General features: G+C 38.4%; 1 protein-coding gene across 1 annotated transcript in view; it reads left to right on the top strand.

Annotated features, from left to right (window-relative positions):
• LOC109972717 (disks large homolog 2-like) overlaps positions 1-12,304 on the top strand; it is a 31,358-nt gene extending 19,054 nt beyond the window's left edge. Inside the window, exons 5-8 of the mRNA XM_020621778.1 lie at positions 1,561-1,733; positions 2,101-2,210; positions 7,226-7,317; positions 8,081-12,304. Coding sequence (XP_020477434.1) covers positions 1,561-1,733; positions 2,101-2,210; positions 7,226-7,317; positions 8,081-8,187 — 482 coding nt within the window. The 3' untranslated portion in view covers positions 8,188-12,304. The remainder of the gene's footprint in view (positions 1-1,560; positions 1,734-2,100; positions 2,211-7,225; positions 7,318-8,080) is intronic.
• Positions 12,305-12,610: the final 306 nt, after the last annotated feature.

Here is a 12,610-nt window from a genome sequence, read left to right as displayed (position 1 = left end):
AGAATTTCTAGGTGCAGCCAGGGGCTGGAGGGAGTCCGGTTTGGGGACCACAGGATCTCGTCTCTGCTTTTTGCAGATGATGTTGACCTGTTGGCCCCATCAAACCAGGACCTCCAGCATGCACTGGGGTGGTTTGCAGCTGAGTGTGAAATGGCTGGGATGAAAATCAGCACCTCCAAGTCCGGAAAAGGGTGGCTTGTTCCCTTCAGGTTGGTGGAGAGTTCCTGCCTCAAGTGGAGGAGTTTAAGTATCTCGGGGTCTTGTTCATGAGTGAGGGAAGGATGGAATGAGAGATTGACAGGCGGATCGGTGCAGCTTCTGCAGTAATGCGGTCGATGTACCGTGTCCATCATGGTGAAGAAGGAGCTGAGCTGTAAGGCGAAGCTCTCAATTTACTGGTCGATCTACGTTCCGACTCTCACCTATGGTCATGAGCTTTGGGCCATGACCGAAAGGGTATGATCCCAGATACAGGTGGCTGAAATGAGCTTCCTCTGCAGAGTGACCAGGCACACCCTTAGAGATAGGGTGAGGAGCTCAGTCACCCGGGAGGAGCTCAGAGTAGAACCACTGCTCCTCCAAATCAAAAAGAGCCAGCTGAAGTGGCTCGGGCATCTGTTTCGGATGCCTCCTGTGTGCCATCCTAGCTCCCTAGTCATGTTCTGGGTTCTGGGCATGTCCCACTGGGAGGAGGCCCCGGGGAAGACCCAGGACATGCTGGAGGGACTATGTCTCTCGGCTGGCCTGGGAACACCTCGGCATTTCCTCGGAGGAGCTGGAGGAAGTGTCTGGAGAGAGGGAAGTCTGGGCATCTTTGCTTAGACTGCTGCCCCCGTGACCCGGTTCCGGATAAGTGGAGGAAAATGAATGGATGGATGGATGATTTACCCATCTCTTTTATTTCCATTTACCTTTAAACCATATAAAGCTGCTGTCAGTTCAGGGCACCAAGGTAAGTGAGTGGATAAGCTGACTCTTTCATCCTTTTAATCTAGAAAGAGAGTACTGAAGTAATTTTTCCCCATAAATGTATTTTTCTTTTCATCCTTCTGGAATTCCTGTTTGTGCAGAATCAGTTTGGGGATGTTAGGGTTAGTGTACACTTCCAAAAACATTGATTACTAGCCTTTTATTCCTTGATAGATATTCACTTGAAAGGTACATAAATATTTTTTGTTCCAGATATTTTCAATCACACTGTATATGCTAGCAACATACTCTATATAACTGTGTTGTATACAAGGTTGGTCACCCCCTTGCAAACCACCCTGCTGAGCATTTACAGAGAATTGGAATGTTTTACTGGAACATAAGGTGTTAATTTTAAGAAACCTTGGGTCTGACATTATCAGTAGTGTGACTAAGAGGTTCCCAGTCATTTCCACGATAGTCTTGTCATAATTAATTTTCACATTAATATTTGCACCTTTAAAGGCATTACTATGTGTTTTATAGATCAGAATAAGGTCTGTAGTGAAATAAAATGGATACACAATGTGTCTACTGGTCTTGTTATGGAATGTTAGTTTTAAAGAACTTATTTTCCTCCTTGCACCTAAGATACCACTCGGCCTAAGAGGGACTACGAAGTGGATGGGCGAGACTACCACTTTGTGATGTCCAGAGAACAGATGGAGAAAGACATCCAAGAGCACAAGTTTATTGAGGCGGGACAGTACAATAATAATCTGTATGGAACAAGTGTCCAGTCTGTGAAATATGTGGCTGAAAGGGTGAGACTGCTTACCTGTTTGTAAAGGTTGCATGTTAGCTGAAAACATCAAGGCAAACATGCTAAATGCACATTCAGTTCTTGCAGCACAAGGACTGTACATTGTAGGGCTCATGTTTATCTGCCTTGCTGGTCTGTGATTTATACACCAAAGGAAAAGGAGAGAGAGAGACAGAGCTTCAACTGTACTTGCTGCTGTTAATAGCTTGGATTACGCTCCCACAATTTGGCTCATCACTTCTCGAGTGATAAGAAGATTTATACCTTACAGGAATTATTTTTAGATTAAAAAAATCTTGCATAGTGCAGCATTGATATAACCTCAGACATTTTAGTTAATCTCTTGTAAATTCATGCCTCTATCTCAGGGTAAACACTGTATTCTGGACGTGTCTGGAAACGCCATCAAAAGACTACAAGTAGCACAACTCTATCCCATCGCTATCCTTATAAAGCCTAAGTCCACTGATTCATTAATGTGAGTACCCACTGTATCTTTTATTATATTTCACTTGTACTGTATACTGTAGGTTTTGCTTTGATAGTACTGCTACTGTAGCATTTTTGAATACAAATTTCATATTCTTACTTTCAGAATGGGGCACCAAGTTCCTTAACATGGCAAACTAATGAGAATTTAATTAAATTTATTATGTGTGATTAAATAATTAATGTATTAATCTCTAAATCAATGAAGGAATGAATTCTCTACAACATTGATTGCTACTCTCTCAGCAAAAGACAATTATGCCCTTGGGTTTTATAAACTTTACTAAAGTGCCCAGGTCATCTTCATTTCCAGTCATTTAATGTTTAATCTTGGATACCTCTTTGCACCTATCGTTAACTCCAAATAGTATGTAACTATTTCAGAATGATAAAGCCCGAGAACATCTTCCTAAAAATGAGAGGCTAGTTCATGAATGCACTGCTGTTGGTGTTGTGCGTTTCCCCTAACCTGAATCCTAACCACAACCACTGAGGTTGGCGCTGGATAATATTGAGTTTTGAACAGGGGAAACACATTTCGACAGGGCAACAAAAAAAAAAATATATAACTGACAAATAAGCTATCTTTTGGACAATGGCAATATATCAAATATTACCAGACATGTTCAAGCCAGAATAAGAAAGTGGATGACACAATGAACCATAACAGCATTAATTAATATGAATTTCCCCTCCATAGATAGGTAAACAACAGTATATGTACCTATGAAAACAGATGTGTAACACTAAACAAGGCGGGTAACAGAGAAACCCCATATTTTAACTGGCATAATGCAGACATAGTAACTTCTCCAGCCTTACAACAATTCGCTCTAATGTTACAGAAACAAGGCATTAACAGACATGCAACATGTTTTTTTTAAACTTACCATTAAGACCCACTAAGTGGTGGAAACATCACTCCCTTTCAAGTAGCTCCAAGGTCAGCAAATCCAACCGGTGATTGCTGCATCTTCCCCCACACAATCACATACTGTCCCAAAGCAGTGAAATTAATTTGAACAGGTAACATAGCCCCGACAATAATATCATGGGTTGTTAATCCACTGGTTAACCAGCAACACATCACATGTAGCAGACACACTGGCTTCAAGCAGTCAAAACAAACAGGTACTGTGCTCCAGGGGAATCCAGCATTGATGAGCTGATCATTCACCGGCCGACTGCTTGTAGGTTAGACCTGGTCAGGTAAAACAGCAAGTCCCTGTACAGGAACATTCTCGGACATGCAGTAACCTCAGGCCCTGTATTTTTCTCCACATCCACTGATCACAATGCAGACAACAGGAGGTAAACAGCAACGAAACTACATTTAAAATGAAACTGGAGATCATGACTATTTAAGAAAATCCTTAAACCATCACGGAAGACTTTATATTGTTAGAAAAAAAGTTTGTGAGTTTGTGAGACTTGTATAAACCGAGTTGCATCTGCTTTAGGTCAAAGGTCAAAGTGTTTATTTGTCATATGCACAGTTAGGAAAGATGTTTCCCTGTACAATGAAGTTCTTTCTTTGCCATCCACACTATTGCCATAAATACAACATGAACACATTATAATGCAGAGAGAATATATGCTACATGGAAGCCGTGGAGTGGAAATACTCGGCAGTGAGTGTGCAATTATGTATGTGCAAAATGAGTATGTAAACAGTACAGATGAGGTAGATCCTGAGTCAGCTGTTTAGGAGTTTGATGGCAGTCGGAAAGAAAGTTTTTCAGTCTAGAGGTCCTGCATTTCACACTTCTGAGCCTCCGACCCGAGGGTAGGGGGGTGAACAGTCCATGCTGGGGGTGGGTGGGGGTCTTTGAGGATGGAGGCAGCTTTCCTACACAGCCTGCGGTGATAAATGCTCTGCAGAGAGGGCAGTGGAGTCCTGGTAATTTTTAGGTAACATTTTAATGATAATTCACCAGTGTAACACTGTAGTAGTCTGAAATCAAGGAAAAGTATATCATGAGCTCTTTAACCAGTCTACAACTACATTACTAAACTACTCTAATAACTTTGTGAATAACAAGAATACACTGATCAGCCATAACATTATGACTACTGGCAGGTGAAGTGAATAACACTGACTATGAGTTACAGTGGAACCTGTCAGTGTGGGGGTATATTAGGCAGCATGTGAACATTCAGTCCTCAAAGTTGATGCATTGGAAGCAGGAAAATGGGCAAGTGTAAGGATCTGAGTGACTTTGACAAAGGCCAAACTGTGATGGTGAGATGACTGGGTCAGAGCATCTCCCACACTGCAGGTCTTGGTGGGTGTTCTTGGTCTGCAGCAGTTAGTACCTACCAACAGTGTCTAAGGAAGGACAAATGGTGAACTGGAGACAGGGTCATGGACACCCACAGCTCACTGGTGATGAGGTTGACCTACAGTAGATTGAACTTTTATCTTACATTTATATTTTTCAAAAGATTAAAATTTATTTGAATGTTTTTTAAAATGGTTGAAAATGAGAAACACTGTACATTGGTCTCTATGAAGAGAAAGAGTCAGGGATTGTAGTGGTGATATCAGACCTAGAGCGGTGAGGCTGTTGAATTTGTATAAAAAAATTCTCTCTAACTGGTCCTCACCACCACAGTCTTCAGTCCTTTTACATAAGTGTTTCACTGAATTGTAGACACATCTGTGCTCTTCCTGACAGAAGAACTGTGGAAGCACATGGATTCACAGAAGATGGACAGTGAGCTGCAGAGTGACATGAGTGCCAACCAACTGCCAAATGGACTCCTGTGTAAACAGTATTAGGCAGGTGGTCATAATGTTATGGCTGATCGGTGTATTTGATGGAGATAAGATTCAAGATTTTTATTTGCCATTTATGCATAAACAGACAGTCTAGGCATATAGGAATTCTTGTGCGCATCTCTCCTTTGGAATCAGGTAAGGAGTCAAAAGCCAGAAAGAACATAAAGATAAAATATAAAGACATGCTATAGTGACAGAGGTCTAACCATAGGATGAATGAGAACAGTGATGTCAAAACCAGTAAAATTTTACCTATCATGAACGTATTCAGCCAAAATTTAGGAAAAATTATGTTGAATAAATTAAGATTTATTATAGACACATCAACATTTAACCATGGAACCAGGTAGAATAAAGACATCTTAGCCTACTGTGGTTTGGTGTGTATGGTCAGGGCCAAGGTCTGAGTAATGTGCATTCCACAGAACTTTAGAAGCCTGTGGCTCCAGAAGTCCTGCTCATTGCTTAGCAACAGCTCGGATTGCTTCGGTGACTGGGGAGTCCCTCCTCCATCCTGCCCAGAAGATAACTGGAAGTTAGGATCGGCTCTGGTTGGGTTCGCCCAAGTCTGGCTGGATGTCAGATATGCTAAGTGAATCTATACTGCCGTGCGTTGGATTGAGCGATGTGATTCGGTGGATGCAGCTGTAGTGGTTTGTACTTGGCAGTCTGCCTTCAAGTTTGGGGGAGCTTGCAAATTAAAAAAAAATTATAAGATGATGATCATGCTACAAGAGTGGCTTCTTGTTCACTTTAAATTTAAACACAGGTTTGGTTTTTTACTCAAAAATATTAAACTAGAAAATTAAAACAAAAAAGCTATAATGAAAAGTAAAAATCAGGCGCATGCACAAATAAAACAAGAATCGTGGAGATAGGCAAGTTAATGGCACGAAGTGTTGACAAAAACCCTCTTCTAGACAGGAGTTGTTAAAATTGACCTCTCTATGTCTGTGATGTGAGCCCAAGGAGGTGATGTCTCCTGGCCAGCAGGGGTTTCAGATTTTTCTGTTAGGGACAAGGGAAAATAAGGGTTTTAATTTTAAATGTAATTACTCCGTATTTCACATTATCTACCCCTTTATGCTTCATTCATTAATTAGGAATATAAGAAAAATAGAGTAAGCAATTGTATCAGTTGTGAAATTAAACTATAATACATACTGTAACATCTGGAATGTCTAAAATCTCTAATCATGCAAGATCACTTTCCTAACATGTAGGGAGTCACCAGTACTTCCTGTTTTAAACATTATAGTTTACAGTCTTATAAGAGAACAAAATGTAACAGAAATAATCATAAAAACCATGGTTAAAAGTTTCGTTTTTCATATCTCAGCTATTAACAGTCCCAGCATGAACAAAGCTGGACTGAGCATCATGAGATTCATCAGTGGTCATTATTACACAAGGTGCATGAGATTTATGGACTTTATGTCCTAAAATAAGTGCTATCTGTGAAGGGAAGGCTGTTAGGGCTGTTCTGTGTCAAACACAGTTGTAAAACAACTGCTAGGGATGTCCCTTTGAGTTGAGTTCGATGGTGGGCTGAAATAACAAATGCTCTTTTAGTCTACAGCCAGTTCCTGAGCCCAGAGATGAGCATGTGAGTACATAAGTGAATGTTAGGTGTAGTTCATTCACTGAAAATAATATAATTTCTGGTGCTGATGGAAAGCTTTATTACTTCTAAAAGCATTCCTTTGTATTCCATAAGAATCACAAGTGGTATTCTCCCCACCACCCTGACGTGGAGGGGATTAAGTCTGTTACTTATCCAAGGAATTCCTTTGTCATCTTCTCACTGCTGCATGCATATTTGCGACACTACTTACATGTTATTGTAGATTTTCTTATACATTACTTATACAACTAGTTGTAAGCAGATGTGTCAAATACAGTAGAAGACATAGTAACTCATTCTGTACCATTAGTGGAGACTGATTATTATTAATGACAATATAAAATACGTCCTCATAGTTCTTCTTAAAATTGTTCCTAAATACTGTAGTGTATAGTGTGTGAACACTTGAACTGTCATTTAACTGTATCTGCTTACAACTACATTACTGCGTAAACATTTTTACATTTTTGTATATTGTGTTTGTAAAGGTTGAACTGGTGACAAAGTAAAGTGTTATCTGGAATTGTGTTCACAGCCGTCATAATCTGAAATAACACAATCATATGTGTGATGTTTTGTGTCTTTTCCCCTTCTACAGGGATATGAATAAGAGACTGACAGAGGAACAAGCAAAGAAAACATTTGACAGGGCTACGAAGCTGGAGCAGGAGTTTGGTGAATTCTTCACAGGTATGATATTAATAAAAGCACAAAAATAAAAGATGCCCTCTGTACTCAGCTTGTCCCATGCTGTTGAACACAGCTGCACACCATACGAGCACACAAGGCAGCTGGGCTGATGATTAAACACAACTGTTTTTCATGGCTGCATGCAGATGCAAATAAATAACTAAATAAAAATACCAGCATGATTGTTGAGAAATTTTCTAGAGCCCTATCCAGACTGTCAGATAATGTTTAAGCTTACTTCTGTAATATAAAGGAAAAAATGTGTTTATGCTAGCCAGTAACTTGAAGTTTTTGTGCATTTGTGGTATGAGCCTGCATTCTTCTATTAAAATTGTCTACTTAGAGATTTGATATTTAATTTTGGCATCTAAAAATACAACCTTGTCATTGTCTGTCTTTCATTAACATATAAATCTTTTTTTTTTTCAAATTGAAATAAACTCCTAAAGCTTCTATGAGGCAAATGTTATGCGGTAATAGCAGAATTTAGTTTTTTCTGCTAGCAAGCATTTTTGTTTTCAGAGGATAGTGCAGAGGATAATTAGTGCACAGTACATTGAGCTGGTCCATGGCTTGTTTTTTGTTTTGTTGTTGTTTGCTTGTTTGTCTTCCATCAGACCTCTTAAAAATCCTTCACAGGGGCTTTAAACATGTGACAGTTGTGAAGCTTTATGAGTGAAAGGGTAGATCTCTGGCTGTAACAAAATTTTATGTACCTATAAAGTTCTATAAAACATAAATGATTCGTTTTGCTCTTTTGCAGCACTGGTTCAAGGAGACACCTTAGAGGACATTTATAACCACTGCAAACAGGTCATAGAAGAACATTCAAGACCCTATATCTGGACCCCTTCAAAGGAGAAACTATAATAGATCATTCTGGAAAGGAGTCCGGACTGCTAAAAACTAATAATAAGTAGCATATGAAAATGTATGGTGATCAGTAGTCTACATAAATAATTATTGTGAACATTGTTTCCTATTTTATTGTTTCTTTGGTTTGGTTATTTCAGTTTTCACTCAACATGAATGTTCCTGAATGTAAACCACAATGTGTTAGGAAATTGGTCTTGAAACATGAACAATTTGTATACTTGCTGATATTTATTTTAACAAAAAAAAAGAAGAAGAAATGAAATGGAAACTAAATAAATAATGTTACAGTATGTGTCCATATTGGCACTGAGTAAAATTTTAATCAGGAAACTGAAGGTGATATATACAAATGAGATGTCTTTGTTTTGCTAGCATAGTGATCAAGGAACATACATATTCCAGCTGTGACACCTGCACCCTCCCTTCATATTACAGCAAATTATCACATGAAGTTCAATATTTTATCTAATTTTGCATCTGCGCATTGCCTCAACACTCCTTTGCTTTGTCTGTTTACATTGTCATTTTGTCCTTAAATTACTGTATTTATTTCTCTGACATGACATTAAAGATGGTGTTGACCAGTCTGGAAAAACCGGCAAGAGGAAGCTCGATTTTGAAAGTAGACAGAGGAAATCCCACCCTGACTTCTCTCCAAAGCCACTCCTCCAAAACATATGCACTGCCTGACTACTACTTACAGATTTCAGGAAAATAACGATTGTGATAATTATCTGTCCTGCAGAAATACCACCATGGCGCCACTTTTCAGCCCATTTTGTTCTCTCAATTGTTGCCATTTTTTTCAAAAGCCACAGCAAAGTTAATTCTGGTTTTATTTCTTGCAACTTATTTTCAGTTGTAACTTTCTTGATTACGACATTTCCCACGCAGATCTGCTGCCCCAAACCATTGGTGGGGACCTCTGGTTCATAGCTTTAGCCCAGGCTCGTAGCCAATAAATAGCTTTAGAAGTCTGGGCTTTTCCGGTGGGGAGAAGTGAAGAGGGAGGCCCGCTCACTGTGTTAAATTCCAGCAACATTACCTGTCTTAAAGAGAAAGGCTTGACCTGTAAAAACAAGCTCCATCTGTGAACAAAAGCTGCTGTGGGTACCTTTTCTGCCATGGTTCGCTAGCTTTAGGTATCAAAACAGAGCGGTAACACATCTTCCTGAAACTGCAGTGCCTTGTGGGAGACTTCTGGCTCATGCAAGTTCATGGGCAGAGTGCAGACAAGTAGTAAATTAAGTTGACAGGCAGGTACGCCATCCAATGGTTCAGCTTGAGATGAGTAAAATCAGGCACTTTTCAGCCCTACTACTGCCACAGATGACAGATTTTTTTTTATGTTGTCAGTGCATTTAATGTATTTATTGAAAAGAGAATTTTGAGGTATGTAAGAACAAATGCTTCGGAAAAGAATTGCCAATCCTTCCTTTAAGTATGTGCAAGAGGTTTATTTTATGCGGTGGAAAATGTTAGTTTTTTTCTTAAAAGCAGACGTTCATTCAGCTGCTGCATTGACAATGATAAGTAAAGGCAGAGTCGCTATCTGTAACAGAGAAAACTATTAATTAAATTGTCAGAAGGCACAAAAGCACAGAATTATTTAATACTGCAATCATAACTGATTAAAAGCTCATTTGCAAGAGCATATTTTATCTGAGTGCTGTAGTATGTTGTGACTGTGTTAGGATGGATGGAAGAATCTGATGCTCACAGTATTTTGTAGAGTTAGAGAAGGAGGATGTTCAGAATGGTTGAATTTAATACTGATACACATTTTTGTTTTTGAAACTAACAGCAGCAGGACAGAAAGAAAGTATAGAAATGAGGTATGAAAATATTTGGTTAAAAAAGGCCAAAACAGAGAAGGCAGAACATTAAAAATAAAGTGAAAACAAATTGGACAAAATGCAGACAAATGTCATGTATTCTGTAGTAATAATGTAGAGAGAATTAAAGACTATAAAGGTGAGTTTTTCAGCTTCGCTCTGACGAGGATACTGAGTCAGATATTCTGTCCTAATAAGAAAAGTTTGATAAGAATGATTTAAATCTTTGGAAGACCCAACATTCCATCTGGTCCAGTGACCGGAGACTGCTCCCTCGTTTATATACAATAAAAGCACGGTCATTTCCCATACAGTGTTTCCCTGTCCCTGCAGTGGAGGGACAGTAACACAAAAAATGAACTATACTGAAAAGACTATCTTGAAAAATAGCAGCTTGATGTGTCTAACCCAGACTACTGAAGCCTCACATTAGTATAATATAAACATTTGGATACATTTTTGCACAGAATGGGGACTGTACTTTGTCCCCTACTACTTAGATTGCAAGTGCATTAGGAAGGCATCTCAAAGTGTAATATGAAGGGGGGGTGACTACAACAAGAAACACCTGTTTCAGTTTTCATATGGGGACCTGCCTAATGTTTTAAGACCTATCATTTAGTTGCTTAATATGAAGATGTAAATCCTTACACCGACAATGAACACAAATATCAGTTATTGCTGACCTCAGCTTAAAACACTATTATACCCTCAGGTGACTTATCATTGCATGTTTGTCATTGCCTCTGGTTCAAACATAAGATGCTGTGAGACAATTACAATCTTAATTAGGATATATTTTTGAATTATAGCCATCACAACCTGACAAGATAACAATGGCTATCCTAAATCAGCTACAGCAAGCCCAGAGGCCTGAATAAAATGATGTCACATTTTTTGCCATTTGGTTTAGAAATGGAGTAGCCCTGATGATCCTGAGCAGATGCTGGCATGATACAATATCCACTAGTTTACTCACCAGTGGCTTGCCTTGTTTGAAAGGGCATACAATATAGTACCTCGCTTTCTTAAATCAAAAAACAAAAAAGTAAATAAATAAATAATGTGGCAAATAAAAACCCATTATGTACTTAAAGCATGTGGCTGATGCATCTAACAGTGTGCTGACCTTCCTGTTCTGTTTAACTGCAATGCCACTGGATGTTGGATTTCTATGAGAATTTTAGATATGTATTCCTGCTATTTGATTTAGATAGCATGTTCACCCACCTGCTATCAAGTAAAAATAGTGCATTTAATTGTATGTGTCTAATTAATGGGACATTTCAAAAGTGCACTTATAATTCTTCACAACAAAAATAGACAAAATGATAATGAATACAACTTTTGAAGGAAATGCAACTCACATCCGCTTATTATTGTGTTAGACAGCACAGTGAAATCTGAGAAGACTGGACCCTAACCTGATTGTACTGACCACATGCTGTAGCTATAGTGGATTGACAAGAAGCACTTCAATTTCTAAAATGTGTGTACTTTTCAGAGAGGATGTTGTTTTTAAGTACAGATTACATCATATTTATATTGTCCCTTAGGTTGGTTGAGTTTTGTGGCCCATGGCAAAGGAAGTATTTTTATGCTAGTGGTTCTTTATATTATTTGCAATATGTTGCAAGACATCTATCTTTTTCTTTTGTGCAAATTTTCCATAACATATTCTTCACCACTTGCCTTAACAGAGGTTTACTCTATATCAAATATGATAGCTTACAAATATACTTTTCTTTTGAGAATAAAATTAGACAATAAAAACAATTTTATTTGGTCATCCTTTACATGTACACTTTTAGTGAAAGAAGGCTGAAACAAATCTAGGGTATAGGGTAATTTATCTGTCATTACGCTGAGGGTGTTACCTTGTACTGATAAAGTTAAGTGCTTATTTTTTAATTTTATGTTAAAAATTTGCTTGTTTGGACACAAGAAATACTTTAAAATTGTGTATGACTAGACATATCAATGTTTTGACCCTTGTTTTTGAAAAGGTGTTCCTGACCAGCAATATGATGACATGTAACTGAAAATATAAATTCCTATATGGGCTTGATACTAATGCTAAACATAATACAGTACTTCCAAAAGTCATTGTGAACGTGCCAGTGGAGTTTGTTGTGTGGAAATGTAAGGGATGTCTGACCTATGCATGTTGCAACAGTCTTTTGTGTTCTGTGGATTTGCAATATTCAACACAAATGAAACATCGAGTTATTATGCTCTTTTCAGACATGATCAAACTGCAGATTTGAATCATTCAATCAGACATGTCTATTTTAAATCCAAATAAAATCACTGTTGTAAAATGTGGTGTCCAAGCTATATGTTTTGGTTAATGCAGTTAGAATATCATCTTTTCAGTATTGTCAGAATTATACTCAAATTCACAAACTTGCAATTCTTATTTTCTTGTTCTTAGCATTAACATCTGTCTAAATCTGTGTTAGTGAGCACTTCTCCTTTGCTGAGATAATCCATCCACCTCACAGGTGTGGCATATCCAGATGCTGATTGGACAGCATGATTATTGCACACGTGTGCCTTAGGCTGGCCACAATAAAAAGCAT

Source organism: Monopterus albus, unplaced genomic scaffold (genome assembly GCF_001952655.1).
Source record: "Monopterus albus unplaced genomic scaffold, M_albus_1.0 scaffold267.1, whole genome shotgun sequence".
NCBI classification, from domain to species: domain Eukaryota; kingdom Metazoa; phylum Chordata; class Actinopteri; order Synbranchiformes; family Synbranchidae; genus Monopterus; species Monopterus albus.
Note: the sequence above shows the minus strand (reverse complement) of the source record. Positions and strands in the feature narration are given on the sequence as shown.